The sequence below is a fragment of the Amblyraja radiata genome, chromosome 46, assembly GCF_010909765.2.
Source record: "Amblyraja radiata isolate CabotCenter1 chromosome 46, sAmbRad1.1.pri, whole genome shotgun sequence".
NCBI lineage: Eukaryota > Metazoa > Chordata > Chondrichthyes > Rajiformes > Rajidae > Amblyraja > Amblyraja radiata.
In genome coordinates, this window is record NC_046001.1 from 80,749 (window position 1) to 101,146 (window position 20,398).

The window sequence follows — 20,398 nt, forward strand, 5'->3', positions numbered from 1 at the left end:
GCCTGCAGTAGCATCACAAGGGATATTGGCTTGGACAACACAGAGAAACATAAATGATACATCAATGACACAAATTATACAACACTGTTCAAAACAACGCCCCAAAAATGAATAATTTATTCAGAAATACACAATAAGATAATGTCCATTGGAATGCAAGAGGTGGTCCGTAGACTTCTATTGCTGAGGTAGAATTAGGGTTGTGCTTTCTGAGGTTTATGAAGTTCTTTAAGTAGATGTTAACAGTTTGTGTCTATTACATACCTCATTATTGCACAGACATCTCCTGCCAGATTACGACGACATGCTGTTGACGTGAGGTACTCCTGTGGATTCAGACGGTACGTGTCAATCATGAAATTACGATAGGCAAGGTAACTGGGGAAGAATAGGATTAAAAAGATAGTTGAACCGTTAATATTGACATAACATTATCATTGAAAAAACTTAATAAAACTGACCACATCTGTCCTCAGTACTTCACTATCAACTTGCACAGGGCACTCAACATGGCCTGTACAGGTTGTATGGATTTAGTTATGAATCCTAGAGCCCTTGCCATATGAACTCCTCTCTCACACATCAGGAAATTAACTAATCTTCCTGGATGTAGCTCAACTTCTTCATTGGTCAGGTCCGTGATGGTGTGGATTTCACCAGATACTTTGGTTTCCTCCCACATACCAAAGACGTACGGATTGGTACATTATTCATGTGTGTGTATATTTATATTATGGTATATGGACACACTGATCTGTTTTATAGTCAATGCCTACTATGTTCTGTTGTGCTGAAGCAAAGCAAGAATTTCATTGTCCTATACAGGGACACATGACAATAAACTCACTTGAACTTGAACTTGAACTAATTGGCTGCTATGAATTGGCTCCAGTGAGCATATGAGGAGTAGACTCTGGGGGGAGTTGATGGGAATATGAGAGAGAATAGGTTACAGAGAAAACTAGGGGGGAATGGGATTATTCTGTGAGCTGGCATGGAACCATTAGAACAAAATGGCCTTCTCCTATTTCATAAGAAAATCCCACAATATTAATTTTTACTTTCGAGAAAACAAATGATGTATTAACTAAATACTCACATCTCCGGGGTCTTGGATTTATTTTTTCCATTGAAGAATTCTGGGAGAGCTCGGCGCTCAATTGCATGGACACTGTTGGCAATAACAATAATAATAATAAAAGTATTGTTGCAATTGTTGTTCATTATACAGTCGGGCTTCCCAAAGAGGTATACAGATGTGACTCTAAAAGGAAGCCCCAAGATAATCTTGTTGAAGAAGGAACTGTAGATGCTGGAAAATCGAAGGTAGACAAAAGTGCTGGAGAAACTCAGCGGGTGCAGCAGCATCTATGGAGAGTTTGCATTTATACTATCTCTGTAATTATTACATTTGCACTCTGGTAATCTACAAATTGTGTCGTTTTGAACTATTCAAAAGTTAACTAAAAAAACAGATGAAATTCCCATATGTTAACCCTTCCCTTAGCCCAACTACTTTTTCTCTTGTCCTCCTTCAAGCAACGTTTAGGATATAGGATCAAGCAAAATGCGGGATCAGAGGTGGAACTGGATTTTAATATAATCTGCCGACAGAAAAAACGAATTGGCTACCTGTTATTTTGAAAAGTTTTCCTTTCACTTCAAAAGGAAGTAAAAACAGGCAGACGTACACCAGGCAGATGATCTGATCCCATCGGATTCCTGCTGAGCCCATTGATCTTTCCCGGGTGTAAAATATTGAATAGAAAAATGCTGATGCTCTCTGACCTATGTTCTTAAGATAGAATACCTTGATTCTTGGGTATGAATATAGGTAGTCCCCGGGTTACAAATGGGTTCCGTTCCTGAGAACCGTCTGTAAGCCGATTTCTTTGTCAGTCAGAAATGACCATTTTCTATTATGCATTGTTCTACCTACACTATCCTTTAATTTCTGGAATAATTACCTTCACACTACCCATAATTAAATCAATGGAATATACACCGCCTCTCCGCCATTCATGAATACCTGCAAACAGTTCAATATTTCTAGCTTGAAAAAGACTTTAAAATTTGAGAATTTGCGTAAAGTCAGATTTCTGTAAGTCAGGTCATTTGCAACCCAGGAAGCCTGTACATATCGTAGAATTACGTATGTTATTTGCGAGGAGGCTATTTGACTTCTTTTACCAGTGTTATCTACTCGTATTTTCCTGTACGATCACAGACCGCAGCACTGAAGGTTGTCTTTAGCTCCATCAGACCAAGGAAATATTTCAAATTCAAAATTCAATGTGAAGAGAACGCATTCTGCAGTCCTTATGAAACTCAGTATCTTGGAAACACGGAAACCTCTTGTCATAGTTCGGGACGACAGATGGCACAATGGGCTAAGTGTTCGGCTGGCAACCGGAAGGTAGCCGGTTCGAATCCCGCTTGGAGTGCATACTGTCGTTGTGTCCTTGGGCAAGACACTTCACCCACCTTTGCCTGTGTGTGAATGTGTGTGAGTGATTGGTGGTGGTCGGAGGGGCCGTAGGCGCAGATTGGCAGCCACGCTTCCGTCAGTCTGCCCCAGGGCAGCTGTGGCTACAGAAGTAGCTTACCACCACCGAGTGTGACTGAGGAGTGAATGAATAATGCGATGTAAAGCGCCTTGAGTATTAGAAAGGCGCTATATAAATCCCATCCATTATTATTATTATTATAGCATCTCATGCGCGGTAAAATGAACATCCAATAGAAAAGTATTATATTTACATTATAACAGATCATTATTCATCCCAATAACATATACCAGTCATAGACACGAGCTGGAGTAACTCAGCGAGACAGGCAGCGTATTGGGAAACGTCACCCATTCCTTCTCTCCAGAGATGCTGCCTGTGTTTCAAGCTGAGTTACTCCAGCTTTTTGTGTCGATCTTCGGTTTAAACGAGCATCCTAAACATATACCAGTCTCCACATGACAATGTAAAAGCACCGACTGCCTCGGGTATACCTGTTGTAGTCAAACCATGCTGCATAGCTGGGTATGATGATATGGTGAGTCTGCTCTGTAACATTGTCTTCATGCAGCTCAGAATTTTTGGTCTGTTCCCCTTTGTTCCCAGTGGAAACATCTTCCTCATCCTGGAGCAGGAAAGCACAATCTACCTTCAACACTGTTGGCAAAGTCCTCACCTCTTACATATTTTTACACCATTGATACAGTGCCCTCCATAATGTTTGGGACAAAGACCCATCATTTATATATTTGCCTCTGTACTCCACAATTTGAGATTTGTAATAGAAAAAAAATCACATGTGGTTAAAGTGCACATTGTCAGATTTTAATAAAGGCCACTTTTATACATTTTGGTTTTATACATATGGAGGGCACTGTAAATATATTATCATCAGCGACAGCTTAAATAAGGCATTTTACACAATTGGAGTTATAGCTAAAACAACAATTAGAATTGCCCAACCCAAGTATTACCGAATAATGTGGAAAAGCTTTGAGCAGTATCATTCTGTGGGCAACACAGATCATTCCATAATACAATGTGGCTCACCCATAGCTTCTATCAAGAATATTACTCCCCATGGCTTATACTAAGTTTCATTGGTACAAAATAGCTACAATGTCAGCCTATACCAAGAGGTAGACAACAGAACAACATGGCACTTTGATACTATGAGCTCACACATTTCAACATTGACAACGTTGTGGCCACCTGCCCTACCCTCCATTTCAGCTTGCCCACCTAGGCATCTGTCTCAACAGGTAACTTAGTTCCATCATGCACTGCTTGGTCTGAACACGTGGACCGCTGTCTCAGTGCCATTTTCAAGAAAGCATATTTGAGAGACCTGCCTTGTGGGTTCTTTTAAAGGATGTGTTAGGCTGCATGTCAATGTGGTTGAATATTCAAAATGATTGCAGTGGGGCCTGTAAAAGATATTAGATTCTTTATCCGTATACATGAAGGACCCAATGCACGAGCAATCATACACCCTGGGCACTTTTTTTTGCCCATACTAATATAGCAAGTAAAAAGCATTGTTGGAGTAACTCAGCGGGTCAGGTGGAGTCTCAGACATGCTTTACTTGTCATCAGACTATACTAATGTCGAGGCTTGCTTCCCTCTCTCCCAGTAGCTGTATGTTTTTAAATAGTTGCGAGAAAGCTAGCCTCAATTGAAATTAATCTGTATGACAGGATAATGAAGTGGTCCTAAATCTCACCCAACCAGGCTGGAGCTGGAACTACAGAACTGGTCCAATGGCCACAACTGAATCGGCCATGGATTGCCCTTGGCCAGCTGGTTATACAACTTGCAGAGGGAATAACTATCTTCTCAGGTCATCTTCTTCTCTTCTTGATCATTCAGTGCAATTCTAGACTTTCCCATTTTTCCATAATTTAGTACGTGCCCCAGTGGTTCATGCTGCACCCTGCCACATATCTTCAGTAAAGTGCCGGTTTTAGTAAGATCTTTCAAGATGGGATTCTTCGGTGGGTGGCGCGACTCTCGTCTGCAGCGGCCTCTGCAGTCCGTCTGCGTTTTTATTATTTTATGTCTATGTTTTAATGTAGTTTTTGTTATTTTTGTTGGGGTATGTGTGTGGGGGGGTGGGGGTGGTGTGGGGGGGTTGGGGGTAACTTTTAAATCTCTCCCTGCACGGGAGACCCGACCTTTTCTTTGTCGGGTCTCCGTTGTCGTTGGGGCTGCAACGAGGAGCGGCCTCCAACAGGAAGACCGGGGACTCTGGTGCCGACTACTCACCGTCGCGGGGCTGGCCGAGTCCAGAGCGGGTGGAGCTGTGGTGGACGCTGCTGCGACCCGACCCCCGGAGATTCGGTGGCTGCAACTGCGGGTTTGGCGGACGGCACCGGGAGCCCGCGGGTACCTGGAGGGAGACCGCTTTTCAGGGCTCCCGCAACGGCGACTTCTCCCGCCCGAGTTGCGGGGTTGAAGAGCACCTGAGCGGGGCCTTACATCACCGCCCCGCGCGGCTTGGAATTGCCGCGGGAGTTTGCGAGCGCGCGCCGGGGCCTCTAACACCAAGACCCGGTGTGCGACCTTGCATTACCCGGCGTGGCTTAAATGGCCACGGGACAATTCGCCATCGCCCGCCGGGGGCTTTGACTTTGACTCTGACATCGGGGGGGGGAGTGCAGTGGAGAGAGAAGTTTTTTTGCCTTCCATCACAGCAATGTGATGGATGTTTATGTAAATTATGTTGTGTCTTGGGTCTATTTGTTTGTAATGTATGGCTGCAGAAACGGCATTTCGTTTGGACGTCAAGGGGTCCAAATGACAAATAAATTGAATTGTATTCAAGCAAAAAAAACCATGGCGTAAAACCTATACCCTCAGAACTAACAAGTGAAATGACTGAGTGCACATGAATGATAAGTGAACAGCACTCTTACCTTGCCTGTAGTTTCCAGACTATCATCCTCTTGCTCATCTGGAAAAGAAAGCAGATGTCAAAAATGCTTATCTGTTTGGAATCCTTGAAGCCGCATTATAAATAATGCCAAGCAACTAAAAATATTAAGTAGCTTCTCTCCTGCTGTTAATCCTGGCTGAAAGGAAGAAAATGATGTTATGCTGTGCAGTGAACTGAACAATCGATTAGCCCCTTGAATGTTTTTGTTTTCAGATTAACAACCTGGTTGGTTACTCATTATAGTAAAGATCATCTTCTACACCCTTCAAGAGTGCAGACTAGGTGGACTGCCAGAGCACAAGGTTCACAGGTTGGACATGTGAGGTTGTGATGGTTTGTTCACATGGATCACTGTATAATGATCTGCAGATGTTCCAAAGTCAGCCTTACAGATTTCATGACACACTGGGTAGGCTGCCACAAGGACCACTAGGCCATTCCCTTGTAAATGTTTCACCCAGAGAGTTGTGAATCTGTGGAATTCTCTGCCATAGAAGGCAGTGGAGGCCAATTCACTGGATGTTTTCAAGAGAGAGTTAGATTTAGCTCTTAGGGCTAAAGGAATCAAGGGATTTTGGGATAAAGCCGGAACGGGGTACTGATCAGCCAAGATCATATTGAATGGTGGTGCTGGCTCGAAGCGCTGAATGGCCTACTCCTGCACCTATTTTCTATGTTGCTAAATGGGTCTCTATCCTTGATTGGCAAAGTACAGCATTGTCAATTGGTGTCCCCTGGCAGGTTCAGATTAGCCATGGTCAATTCTAACGTTGTATTAGAAGGGTATTACTAGAATAATTCCCTGAACAGGTTTAGCTATAGTGAAAGCTAGAAATTAAGGTGTAATTTTTAAACTCTATTAAGATTTGTCATCCACTGCCCAACAGTAGAGTAAAATCCAAATGCTGTAATAAACTAGTCTAAGGCCACTTATCCCTGTGAAACTCCCAGAAACACAACATGCGTTATTAACAAATTGTATGTTTCTAATTACTGTGAATAATGGGGGGCCCCAGCTTCGACCCCTGCTAACGTGTTTACATTAACAAAATGAAACCTTCCTTCATATAACCACCTTATCAAATGCTTTTGAAAGTACAGATGTATTTGAAAATACTGGTTTACCTTTTGGACATACGAGTAAGACTCTGATCCATGCTTAAACTGCTTAAACTAAAATCGGCACTTTTATTTTATACACACAATCCCTAGAAAATCATGAAGAAAATCGCTCAAAAACAAATGGGTGCCAAATATGGAGTTATATTGAGGGATAAACATTTGCCAGGATATCAGGATAATATTGTTTCCAATAAAATTTAAATGAAATGGTTCAAGGGGTAGAATGGGAGAGTATGAAGATAACGGGGAAAAGGACGTGAGTAATAGATTGTGATAAAGATAGAGGTGAGGTGGAGAGGGAGCGCTATAGAACGATGGATAAATACACACACGTTATTCCTTACCTAGATCAGTCATCGTTCCACCTTTCACTGGAGCCGATTCAGAATCTTTCTTTGTATTCACTAAAAGACATTACAAACACTACCAATTATAAACATTCACAAAGAATACCATTCTGTGAGATGATCACACAGCAGATAACACAAATGAACATTGCACATTTCAAAGGAACCGCATCTAAGATTACAGATACTGTATGAGCTTCATTCTTTATTCATTACCAGAAGATCACCATTTATTGTTCATCCCTAATTATCCCGAGATGGTGGTGGTGGGCTGCCTTTTTTCTCTGGATCTGTTCTGGAAGCAACCATCTACATTTGAACACAACACTGAATTGTAATTGTAATTTGGAGTCCTGCCTGACAACATTGAGAGGAATGCTCAATGTGTTACCGGTGGGCATTATGAGACATGGTTTATCTGTGGAGTGATTTTGGTCTTTTCATAGCATATTAAACATAGAAACATAGCAAATATGTGCAGGTGTAGGCCATTTGGCCCTTTGAGCATGTACTGCCATGATCATAGCTAATCATCCACAATCAGTACCCCGTTCCTGCTTTCTCCCCATATCCCTTGACTCTGTTAGCCCCAAGAGCTCTGTCTAACTCTCTCTTGAATACATCTTTGGGAAGGATTATATATATCAGCTTATTTCAAACAGATGTTTTATTTGAAAGACCTATCTTATGGCATATGATACAGAGAATTAAGATGGTAGATAATGTGTCTTCATTCAAGCATTCTCCATGTAAATTTGGAGTGTACAAATGCAATGCAATTTCAGGACAAGGAGCCCCCCGCTGAGGAGTAGTGCCTAATTATTTGTCAAACCTACTATGGTGTGCAGCACCAGCCCAGACAATAATGCTCAGACAACATGCAAGGAGTATTGCAAAAAGCAGCTCTGTAAATACAGGTATTTCTACAATTACACGGCTTTCCATAACATGAGCGATGAATTAGGGAACATTATCCATATTAAGCGGGCCAAAATTGTTATAATGTGATTTTGATCAGAAACTAGACAAGCACTTAAGTTATTTTGGAAATTGACAAACAGAAAAAAAAAGCTGTCTAGGATTTAAACAAGTTAGGGAAAAAATTATGTTTCCATGTAATTCCCCTGCAGTACCCATTGTTTCTTAAGAACCCAGCTGCTACTTTAACTGCATGTAGCCATTGAAATTGACAATCACTTCTATTGACACTTGTTCAAAGGTACTCTATTAAACAATGCAACACACAGGCAGTTCTGCTGTCAAGCACGTTTCCATAACACTAACTTGATATCACATCTCTGATGAATTAGGGAGCATTAATTGAATTATGCGGGCCAAATTGGTAATAATGCGATTTCATTCGGAAACTAGATAATCGCTTAAATGTTTCTTTGGAAATTGACAAGCAAAAAAAAGCCGTCTTGAAAAAAAAAAAGTCCAGGATGTTTCCATGTAACCGTGCTGCAGTAGTCAGACACCAATGTCTCTTAAGAACACACGCTACTAGTTTTACCGCATGTGGCCGTAGCATATGAAAAGCGATCGCATCCTTTGACACTTGTGCAACAATACTTTATTAAACACTGTAACATGCTGCCCTTAGTGCTTTGTAGCTTGCAGTAACATAAATACATTCATAGCTATGAAAAATAACTTTACTTTTGAAAATCTAGAGGCAAAATAACTTTGTTTTTGTGAGTCTGAAACTCTCTAACCCCAAACCCTATATTCTCCATTGACACAATTGATTTTTGAATGCAATTTTCTATAATGAGGTTTGTTAGGAATACAGCTATCACACTATAGCAGGACTACCTGTAAGACAACTGCATTTTGTTGTCTCTGTACTGTACACTGACAATGACAATTAAAGTTGAATCTGAATCTGAATCTAATGGCCAGGAAGTAATGATGAAACAGTTGTGATGACCTTTAACTCTCCCTCAGGCTTCTTTCCTGCCTGAATATGTTGAATAAAGGGTCAGCCAAGTCAGCTGGTTACACGCTGCTTTGCCTTTGCTTTCTAAACTTCCAGAACAGTTTTACACAAGTGATGCACCCAACAGATGCACTGAAGGTGGAGTAATATAAATTGTTAATATTCACAGAGTGGTCTCAACTTTGGTTTCTCAAATTAATCAAATGTGTGCAATGTTGATTTTAAATGCTCCAGCATATTGTGTCAACACATTCTTTCAGAATTGGCACTGTTCACAGTCCCAACAATGATTTAAACCAGGAACACATATCTCCTCTTTTTTCTTCTTTCTTTTCTTTTTCTCTTTCTTCTCTTTCTAATTTAATGTTCTGTTTGAAAAATGTTAAAATTGAAGCTGTGCCAGAGCTGTAACATTGTCACGTTTTTTGTACAATTGCTTCCAATAAAACATATAATTAATTAATTAAATAAATAGATAAATAAATAGATAAATAGACCAGGAGCGGCACTGTTCTCTGTGGTCAAAGATGCTCTATTTTGACATGCTGGTGCTGCATTACATTCAATACAATTATAAAGAAGCACTGCAGAGGGAGGCAGAGTATTACATGAGGAGCCAAGTGCATATATCTATACATCAACATCCTAAAAGGAATCATCTCACTACAAAAGTACGTGATCAACATCCAATGGAATACTTTTGAAGTAGTCACAGCTATGAATTTTGCAAGTGCGAATAATTTTGCGCAATTATTTTGCTTTCATAGAATTCTTTCAGAATGCATGCAATCCCCTATTACTCTGGGATGAGAATTGGTTCTTTAAATACATGAATAACGTTTGTGTTTGAGTAAAAAACTGGAGCAGTAAATTGATTTGATTTTCATTCAATTACTTTAAATAAAATTTAAAGAAAACTCTTTCAATTTAGTGCCCAAGTAGGTGATTTTTTTTTCAAATTGATCCATTCAAAATCCAACGGCTGTACATGTCCTGCTGAGCACAGCCATGCATTTTAGTTTGGAAGTCCAGGTTAACAATAAGAACTTTGCTGAGCAGACATTTTGCGCGCTCAAAGAGTTCTATGTTTGGATTGCAATGGTGAATTTTAAAGTATGTCCGAGACGGAGCTGCAGCAATGGCGATGGTGATTTTTCGCGTGCCTGATATTGACATCAAAAAAGTTATTCATTAATTATCGATGAATATAACATGTGCACAATATGCTACCAATGAAGCAGTTCTAAAGCTTGTAAAAAAACTGTATGAACTCTCACTCCATTCCTTATTCTTTCATTTACTTTTATTAGTTTTCAATATACTATGAATAAAAGTGAAGAACTACTCACCGTAACATTTCATAGAATGTCATGTGTCTATTTCATTAAGCAACTTCCATTTATAAAGTCCCTTTCATGATTTTTTTCAGAACATCACAAACAATTAAGTACTTTCTAAGTGTAGTCACGCCTCCTTTGTAGGCAAAAGCAGCCGCCATTTTGCGCATTGCATGATCCAATATATAGCAATGAGATAAATACTAGGTAATGGTTCTTTTTTGTTTACAATGAGTTTTGGGTGAAAGCTCTTATAACCTCTCTCTTATAATAATTTCAAAGGAGCTTCAATGTGCAGTAGGAGACACAAGGAACTGCAGAAGCTGGAATGTTGAATAAAATACAAAGTGTGTGGTGGAACCAGCAGGTCAGGCAGCATCTATGGAGGGAATGGACAGATGACATTTCGGGTCAGGACACAAAGCCTGGCAAGTGATAGGTGAATCGAGGTGAGAGGGATTTGATTGGCAGATGGGTAAACAGCAGGTCAGTGGAACAATTCACATGGCAGACTCTTCCAACAATATATTGCCTATGTTTAAAGTGAGATACTCTGCATTATTCTCTAATGTTAAATGTACCTTTATCATGTAACGGTTCTTTCTTCTATACTGCCTGTAAAGGTTCTTTCTTCTATACCGACTCAGATGGTCTTGTTTGTGCATGAGGAATCGCAAGTTCATTTTTCAGGATGAGCACATAAATGTATTGATGAGTTTCTCCTGCTCCCAGCTAGAATGGGCAGATTGGCAACTCCCCAGCCACCCAGCTGAACATCTGTTCAGATTGGAGGCAGAGTGTTCATATTGACTACAGCTCTATTCAAATACAAACCTCCGTGCCATAACAAGGTCTCAGAATCCCTCACTCATGGGTACGCACGTTGTGTCCTCCTGTGCACGTTATTGCATTACAAACAGTGGACCTGATAGTCTTAGCATCATTAACTAAGACAAAGTCTGAACTGTGTTTGCTTTCTATATAGTCAAGCTCTCTGTTGCAGTTACCACAGATACAAACCATTAGATTTCAAGATGCCATTCGAACTATCCTGTCTGTTACTCTGGAAGGCAAGTCGCTGGTTTACCTGTTCACTGACAATCGTAAAGCATCCCGTAAAACTTGTGGCCAGGCAGGGCCTCAGCTCAGTAGAAGCCAATCTTTCTTCAACCATTACTTTTACTGTTCCTAATCAAAGTTACTGAGATGGGACAAGCATATTCTTCTGTCCGTTTATCCAGGATTCAGACAATTCTATACAAAACTGAGAGTTTGCTGTTGCTATTACACAATGCATTCAGTGCCATCGACTGGGAATCAATTCCAAAGCATTTTATACTATTCAATGATACACATAATCAATCTTTGCCTTGCCATTTTTCTTTGATTCGTCTGTGTGAATACTTCTTATCAATCTTTATTGGTTCTCTTTACTATAGATGAATGCATTCATACATAATAACCAGTGTGTGAGGCTCCACTCTTAAAACACTTATGATATACTTTGACATTTTATTCTCATCCTATCTATAAATATTTTTCCTTAATATTTTTATCTAGCGTTTTGCCTCAAATACAGATTTAATGCAGTCATGAACTCTATGTTCTTACCATTCTCGTGATAAAGGTTTGCTTAAATTTTATTTTGGATTAATTAACAAAAAAAATCATATTTATGGGCTTTATATTTACTCTTTTTGATGAGAGAAAAACCTTGTTCAAAATGAGGAATAGTGCTCGGATGTAAATAGGACTGTGGTGTAATTATGTCCCTTTGAGATACATTAAGCCCTGGATTGATTGATTGAGACTGGGGCCTACTGGGACTCTGTCCATTAAGTGACTGGGGCAGCATACAATAGTTTCCCTCATCTGTAAATGGGCAACTCTGAAAGGGTGAATGTCCAATCTGTGACTGGGATACTGTGCAGGAAAATCTGAAAAGCTGGAACCACAATAATAGCTGATTTAATGTCCTGGTTATGACCTAATAAAAACAAACATTCGGTTGCCATGTAACAGTTCATTAAAAATGTACAGACACGTTGTGGATTGGAAGCATGTCTGTACACTTTATCAAAATTGAAGGATGGACTTTAGGCTCCACTGTCACTCCTCACTTGACACAGAAAGCTTCAAAAGCCTTTTGTAGACAAAGGGCGGTGGGTGTGTGGAACAAGCTGCCAGAGGAGGTAGTTGAGGCTGGGACTATCACAATGTTTATGATACATTGGTGCATGGATAGGACAGGTTTAGAGGGATATGGATCTTTACTCAGAGAGTGGTAGCTGTGTGGAATGAGCTTCCAGTGAAGGTGGTGGAGGCAGGTTCGTTTTTATCATTTAAAAATAAATTGGATAGTTATATGGATGGGAAAGGAATGGAGGGTTATGGTCTGAGCGCAGGTATATGGGACTAGGGGAGATTATGTGTTCGGCACGGACTAGAAGGGTCGAGATGGCCTGTTTCCGTGCTGTAATTGTTATATGGTTATATGGTTATATGGATCAAATGCAGGCAGGTGGGACTAGTGTAGATGGGGCGTGTTGTTCGGCTTGGGATGTTGGGCTGAAGGGCCTGTTTCCATGCTGTATAATTCTAAATATAATGATGATGTTAGGGGCCCCGACTCGAAACGTCGTCTGTCCATTTCTCTCCATAGATGCTGCCTGAACCACTGAATTCCTCCAGCATTTTGTTTCTTTGTTGATGTTAATTGCCGAGCTTGATTGTTTGACCTGTTGCATTCAGTGATACTGGCATTGTCCTGTGGGTCATTAGTTTGGTTACAAGCAGTTTCTGACTAAATAGGATGTCACGAGGTTTCTTCTTTATTTCTTATTGTTTCTCTAGTCCAGTGACATGCATACATTTCAACCAAGTATCAGGAAAATATAGTTAGTGGTTGTAAAACCTTGGAAATCCTTTTAGCAACCCCAAAAATATTCTCATCACGTATGCAGACTCAGAAAATCAGAAATGCTTTTCCAAATTCAGTAGTTTGATGCATTATGTGACATATCTGTAAAGAAGCTGAAAACGACAGCAAAACACAGTGAAAAATCAGCAGTAACAAGACAATATACAAAGGGTTGTGTTGTTAAAGTTAACAGTGCAAATTTGAAAATAAACAATTCTGATCCTTCACTCTGTGGCTAGGACAGTGGAGCAGAGATACAGCCTAAAGTCAATTTGAGCCATTCTTGGGCAGTGCGTTCAATGTGAATGCCAGCCTTTCAGCTTTGGTATTTGGAACTAAATCCAACTTGGACTTCAGAAGTAGTGGCTTACCTTTAGGACAATGCAAATAAAATAAATTTGGAGCAGTGACAATCTACTATCAATTGAATTAGTGTGTACAGTAGCGTGAAAAAAAAAAATCAATCGATCAATAAGAAAGCATTAAACGAGAAAAACTTATTACCACTTTTCGGTAGTGTGACCTCTTCTACGTTGGGGACAGGAGAAGGTTCATCCATGTCCTTGGTCAGATCCTCTTGGTCCTCCTCTCGATGTCCTCGCTTTGACTTGGCATATGGTGTGGCAGGACTGCGTCTTAAAACAAGGTGCAATGCGGTCATCCGCTCAAGAGTACATCATTCTAACTCGTTCTTTATGAAGTCACATTCTATCACGGTTTAGCTACATTTACGCAATGTGGAAAATCATATCAAAATTGCTCCAGATACCAAGAGGCACTTTGTCAAAGTCTTGTGCATTTTATGTTCAGTCAATCTAATGCAGCAATGATCCAGATGATTCTGTTCCCAATCACAATAGGAACTGCTGGAAACAGGTAAGGCAGTATTACCCAATGACCAACATCAGCTGAAACAAATCTGAGGACAGGTTTGTGATCAGACAAAATAATTCTGTCACTTTGTTGTGATGCCATTTGGATACAGATGTGCAGTTGTGAAGTTATGCCGAGTTCTTTGCAAGTTATTATGGTTATTATTAAGTTAATATAGACCACAGAAGCAAAAGGTGCAGATGGAACAAGAGGAAGAAGATTGATTAAATGCACCAATGGACCCTGCACTCTTCTCAGTGTTTTTTAAATGGTTAATTTAAAACGTAAAGAACTAAATATCAGAATTCTACTTTTGTCATGAATACACATGGAAATGACAAAGATTTCAAATTCACCAAGCATGTGTTCTTTCAAAGTTTCAGTAAGTTGAAGCAACTCCAGAATTCAAATGATACACTTTGTAGATGACATTTGAAGTCAACTTAGTTGGAGCTGAGAAAGTTGCACTGCTTGTGTCAATTAAATGTTGGCATGATATCGCAGACAGGGTGTAGTTTCCTGCAATAACTTGGCATAGAGTTCCAAGGCTTGGTCCATTGGGATTTTTGTCCAAGCTAAATAGAAACCATTAAACCCCAACCCTATGTAACAAAGGAACGGGTACAAAACATCCCGAAATCAGCCCAGCGTGTAAAGAAAGATCGTTTTTCAGACTTGGTTTAATAGATTAATGCACATAATCCTGAGATTGGTAAACTCACATTTACTGGTGTTGTACAAGGGATAGTTTTATATCTCTGTCAATGGGATGATTCTGGGACAAAATAATAGTTTAGTAATTTGGCTTGGTACCTATGTATTGGCAGAGAGAGTACATAGAGCAACGTAAGTGGGCATAGACTGAACAGAATGTAAAATTAACAACAGAAGATAGAGCAAGGAAAACATAATATATCTGCAGATACAGCAAGTATTTAAGTCAAGTCGTCACATTTATTTATAGAGCACATTTAAAAAACAACTCTCGTTGGCCAAAGTGCTTTACATTTGTTATAAGTGCTGATGGAAACATCAACTATCCTTCTGATTCCACTGATGCTGCTTGACCCGCTGAGCCCCTCCAGCGGTATTTTTTTTGTCTGTAGTCTCTTGTATTTCAATGTCAGGTTTGATATATTATACAGAAGTCAGTGATGGTGCTAGAGATAGTGGCCTGGTGCTCGTCTGTGGGGTCATGGTCCAAGGATAAGTAGGAGGAGGTGTCTGAGAATTGGCGCGTGGCCTCAGCTTTGTAGAGATCAGCGCGCCAGACTACCACGGCACCTCCCTTGTCGGCAGGTTTGATCACCCAGTCTGGGTTGTTGCAGAGTGAGTGGAGGGCTGTACGTTCAGGGGGGGGGGGGGGGGAGAAGTTGAGGGGGTTGATGCCCTGCCGGCAGTTTAAAATAAAAAGGTCTAAAGCCAGTAGATGGCCATGAGGGGGGGGGGGTCCAAGAGGAGGGGGTCAGTTGGAAACGAGAGAAGGGGTCATCACTGGGGGGGCGAGGACTCCTTCCCATGGAAAAACGCATTGGAAGAATCCCATCGAAGAATCTCAGAATGGTTTTCGATAGATTTGCGTTATTAAACTGTAAATAAGATGCCTAAGAGAAGGCACACTAGAACATTGAATTCTCCCAATGTTGTTAGCCCTTGCTGTCTCCTCCCCTTCCTCAGCCCTCGGGCACCTCCTCCTCCTTTTTCCTTCCTTCCTTCTCCCCGCCACCCCCTATCAGTCTGAAGAAGGGTTTTGGCCCGAAACGTTGCCTATTTCCTTCGCTCCATAGATGCTGCTGCACCCGCTGAGTTTCTCCAGCATTTTTGTGTACACTAGATACTTGCCTTTATTGTCTGATGTACAGATTACAAGAGTCGGGAGATCATGAAGGATCTTAAAAAACACAAGTTAAGCCATAGCTTGAGTGCTGTGTTCAATTCTGTCCACCATATTACAGGTAGGACGTAATAGCGACGGAGGCCACAGAGGAGATTTACATGAATGTAGCCAGGATATGAGGAGAGGTTGGTGACGTTGGTGTGGTTTATGATCGAGATTTACTTGAGCTATATAAAATTACAAGAGATTTATAAAGGGTGGAAGGAAAGGATAATTCCCTTTGCGGTAAGGTTAAGAACTGCGGATATAGACTTGTACTTGGTCAAAGGATTAGAGGGGAGTTATGGAAATAGATATTTATCCAATGAGTAGTGGGGATCTGGAACTGTGTCTAAATGGTGGTGGAAGTAACCTGATCACATTTGGGATTAAAGTGGCTGAGGACAGGCGGTGCAGGCTCGAAGGGCCGAATGGCCTACTCCTGCACCTAATTTCTATGTTAATTTCTATGTAAGTGTTGTAATCTATAAACAGATAGTTGAGCCGTGGAATAACGTACGAGTTCTTATGCACAACATGGGCAGAAGGCGGCACAAAATACTGGAGTAACTTAGCGGGTCAAGCAGCATCTGTAGAGAACATGGGTAGGTGACATTTCTGGTCGGGACCCTTCTTCAGACTGATTTACAGTGATGGGGGGGGGGGGGTGGGGAGGAGAGAGAAAGCTCAGAGGGTGGAGAGGCAGGACAAAGTATGGCAGGCAATAGGTAGACACAGGCGAGGGGGGATTTTGATGGGCAGATGGTTGAAACAAAGGACATAGATTGAAGCAGAAGGTGTGAGACAAGACGAGTTGAAGAGTTGCGAATTGTGAAAGAATCTAGGAGGAGGGGAAGGTGGGAAAATAGCTGCGTGGCCAGGTGAGGCAAAGGGGAGAGGGGGTGGAAATTGCGAGATTATCTAAAATTTGAGACTTCACCGTTCATATCATTGGTTTGTAAGCTATCCAGCAGAATATGAGGTGCAATTCCTCCAGTCAGCATGGTAATGGAGGAGGCCCAGGGCAAAAAGATTACTCTTGGAATCTAACTGTATAACTCTGGGGTGCATCCTTATAAATTGACAGCATCGCACATATGTATATTTCAAATGGGCATCTAATTAATTTAAATATTCATTTTTTTAAATAGATTAAATGGCAGCAATATTTGTACATAATTCCTATGAAAGACTAGGTGGTAAGCAGTGACACAAATAACATACAAGAACCTGCTACCACAGATGGAACTGGCAACACCAGAGCAAATGGAGCCTTGGCATATTATGTTTAAGAAGGAACTGCAGATGCTGGAAAATCGAAGGTAGACAAAAATGCTGGAGAAACTCAGCGGGTGCAGCAGCATCTATGGAGCGAAGGAAATAGGCAACGTTTCGGGACGAAACCCTAACGGGTTTCGGCCCGAAACGTTGCCTATTTCCTTCAGAGTTTCGTCCCGAAACGTTGCCTATTTCCTTCGCTCCATGGATGTTGCTGCACCCGCTGAGTTTCTCCAGCATTTTTGTCTACCTTGGCATATTATGTTTGGTCACCATCTTGCTTCCTGGTAACCCAAAGATCTGAAGTATCACAAACACAATGATAGTTTTCAACTTACCCAGAAAGTTGCCCACAACCTCCTAGTTCAATCTGTTGAAAAGTTTAGTTGCCATGGACCCATCTCTTTCAAAAACCCGAAGCTTAAGTATTGGAATTTTCCTGCATTTGCATTTTCCCCCCTCAGCATGCCTTCCCTCCCAAAGATGATTGGGTAGCATTGATAGGTTTCCACTGCCTGGTGCTTAGATATTTTGCTATGCATTAGAAATAGTAAAAGCAGATACAGTAGTATTTTATTTATTTATGCGCATCTAAAATAAATAATGGAAAAACAATAACATGAATGCACCAAGACCTGAACTATTATTTGGGTTTGCAGCAAGGATAAAGCAATACTTTTTGGCCACACTTTTCAGTTTCAAATACGAATATAAACTCAGAAAAGAAAACCTAAATCATCTCAAATTTTATATTCCTTGGTGACCCACTTGATAAGGAGAGTTTTTGTTGCTTTTCTATCAAATGTGACTTTGCGATTCCTCAAAAATCATTTCTTTTCAACCCTTTATCTGAAATTGTGATCAACTGTAGTGGCCTGCCTTTGCCACCAAGACATTGAATTGAATGAATGAGAGAAAGTCAGAACACAAGAGAGGAAGGGGGGGGAGAGAGGGAGAAAGTAAAACAAAGAGAATGAGATGGGTGAGAGAGGAGGGGGGAACTGAAAAAGCAAGAAAGGAAACAATGTGCCTGGGAAGAGAGTCTGAGAGGGGAGAGGAGCAGACACACCAGAGAAGAAAGTGTTCTGCTAAATTTGAAACAAATCTGCTGATAGTTGACAAAGTGCTCAGGTTCACAACATGTGAATAAAAATACATTCAACGTTTAAAAAAAGGAAAATATTTTAGGCTTCAGCATATGCAGGGATTGGACCGACATAATATTTGAGTTGAACCCTATTGTCTCCTGCAATAGTTTCTCAAGAATTTTCAATCTTGGCAGAAACACTATTGATATTAAAATCATGCAAATAGGCTGACTGTTTTACAATCTCATGGATGAAATCACCCATTCTACAAAGGAAAAAGCTGAAAGGTCAATCATTGCGCCGGACGGAGTTGAAGGCTTGAACTGTGGGGTTGCTGCTTGCTGCACCATGCGACCTGCTTTGATGACCAACTTCGGAAACGCTGAGCTAGCGGTTTGCTTTAGCGACTGGCTGTGATTGGTACACCCGCTCCACCCTGTCTGATTTGCGCACATCAGTTTAGATTGCAAGGCATGACATAAACGACAGCCGTTTTCAAAGTATTCCAAGCCTTTGGCCAAAAATTGATGTTGATCTCCCGACCCACTTATAAAGGGATTGTATAGTTTGCCGTCAGCATATTGCGTCATCAGCTGTAACGGCCCCCCCCCCCCAGTCTGAGTCACGTGTGTGACCAAAACAGATGACAAGCTGTGGAATACATCTCTTCTAAATCTGAAATCTGAAAGCATTAAAAGGTACATTGTTTTGTACTGCGTATATGATTCATATTTTCTTTCGGTTTATCAAGTGAAGTTGTTATATGTTATGCTGACAATGTTTGTTGAGTGTCAGAGGTCAAAGGACGGGTCACGTGTGTGACATTTGGGGGCTCACTTTCCAGAGAATGGGCCAATGAGCGACTAAAGGGCTTAGGAGCATGAAATATGATTTTCGCTAAATGTTAAAACTCTAATCGTGTGTCCCCCTAGTCACCTTGTTTGTTCTTTCTGTATGATTGTCTAATGAGCATCATGAGCGCAAACAAGTAGTTGCTGCTTGCTGCCAACACTACCTGGAAACAGCGTGCCTGAGAATGGATGCTGTGAATACATTAGTAGCACTGACATGGTAAAACTGCAGGCTGATTTCCATCATATTATGATCACTCTCACAGGGGTTCCTTTCCAGTTGTGTCTTTCACTGATTCTATAAATCCATCATCCAGTGTGTGAAAAAGTTGCCCATCATTACCTTTTTAAAATCTTTCCCATCTTATTTCAAACCAGCACCTTCTAGTTTTAAACTCCCCTACCCTGGGTAAAAGACTGTGACCATCCATTTTATACACAGCACTTTATTTAAGGTCACCTCTCAACCTCCAATACTCCAGTGAAGTCAGTACCAGTCTATACAGCATCTTGTTAAAACACAAGGCCACCAGCCCCTGTAACATCCTCATGAACCCTTTGTTCTTTTTCCACCATTCCAGTGCCAAAGAAAAGCAAGGTCTCATCCCTAATGACAACCATCCAGTGGCCTTGACATCCACCACCATGACGTGCTTCAAAAGGTTGCCAACCACACCATGATCACAATGAATGGCGGTGCTGGCTCGAAGGGCCGAATGGCCTCCTCCTGCACCTATTGTCTATGTAACAGGCCCAAGGCTGATGCCATCTCCCTGGTCCTACACTCATCCCTGGAACACCTGGTTAAGGATACCCACATCAGACTACAGCTCTGTATTCAATACCATCCAAACACATCTCCAAACTTGTCATCTGATGTCACAAAATATTTCGATGACATTTCTTCCAGTTGATTGGTGACATGTAACTTTGAACCACCTCAACATTTTTTTCTGCAGGTGTGTGTCATTTCATGTTCATTCACTGGCATTCAAGCCAGGTTAAATTCTCAAAGAGGAAGGCTATAAAGCATATTTTTAAAAATTAAGGTCTTTTGACTGCCATTTTAGGAACAGTGATTGAAATTTTGAATGCAAGATTTTTAACAAAATTTTAGCATTGGGAAAAAGAACATACTTCACCTTGAAATCCATTTGCTTTGTTTGAGCATTTTTTTTACATGGCACCAGCCCATTTCAAAGCCTGGGTTTAATAGTTCATACAATTGGACAAAACTGTCGCCCTGCTAGCTTCAAGCAAATGCTGCGGAGCGAGTGAGGTACACAGAATTTTCCACTTTAAACCAGGAAAGAGTAATTGCACA

General features: G+C 40.9%; 1 protein-coding gene across 9 annotated transcripts in view; it reads right to left on the minus strand.

The window, feature by feature from the left end:
- smarcc2 (SWI/SNF related, matrix associated, actin dependent regulator of chromatin subfamily c member 2) overlaps window positions 1-20,398 on the minus strand; it is a 65,359-nt gene that overhangs the window by 18,424 nt on the left and 26,537 nt on the right. For 7 of the 9 annotated variants that reach the window (XM_033015685.1, XM_033015682.1, XM_033015687.1 and 4 more), the window contains exons 11-16: window positions 13,613-13,743; window positions 6,910-6,969; window positions 5,424-5,461; window positions 3,002-3,132; window positions 1,100-1,171; window positions 265-378 (exon numbers count right to left, since the gene is read on the minus strand). In XM_033015685.1, the coding sequence (XP_032871576.1) occupies window positions 265-378; window positions 1,100-1,171; window positions 3,002-3,132; window positions 5,424-5,461; window positions 6,910-6,969; window positions 13,613-13,743 (546 nt within the window). The remainder of the gene's footprint in view (window positions 1-264; window positions 379-1,099; window positions 1,172-3,001; window positions 3,133-5,423; window positions 5,462-6,909; window positions 6,970-13,612; window positions 13,744-20,398) is intronic. The other 2 variants (XM_033015686.1, XM_033015684.1) reach the window with 1 other exon arrangement.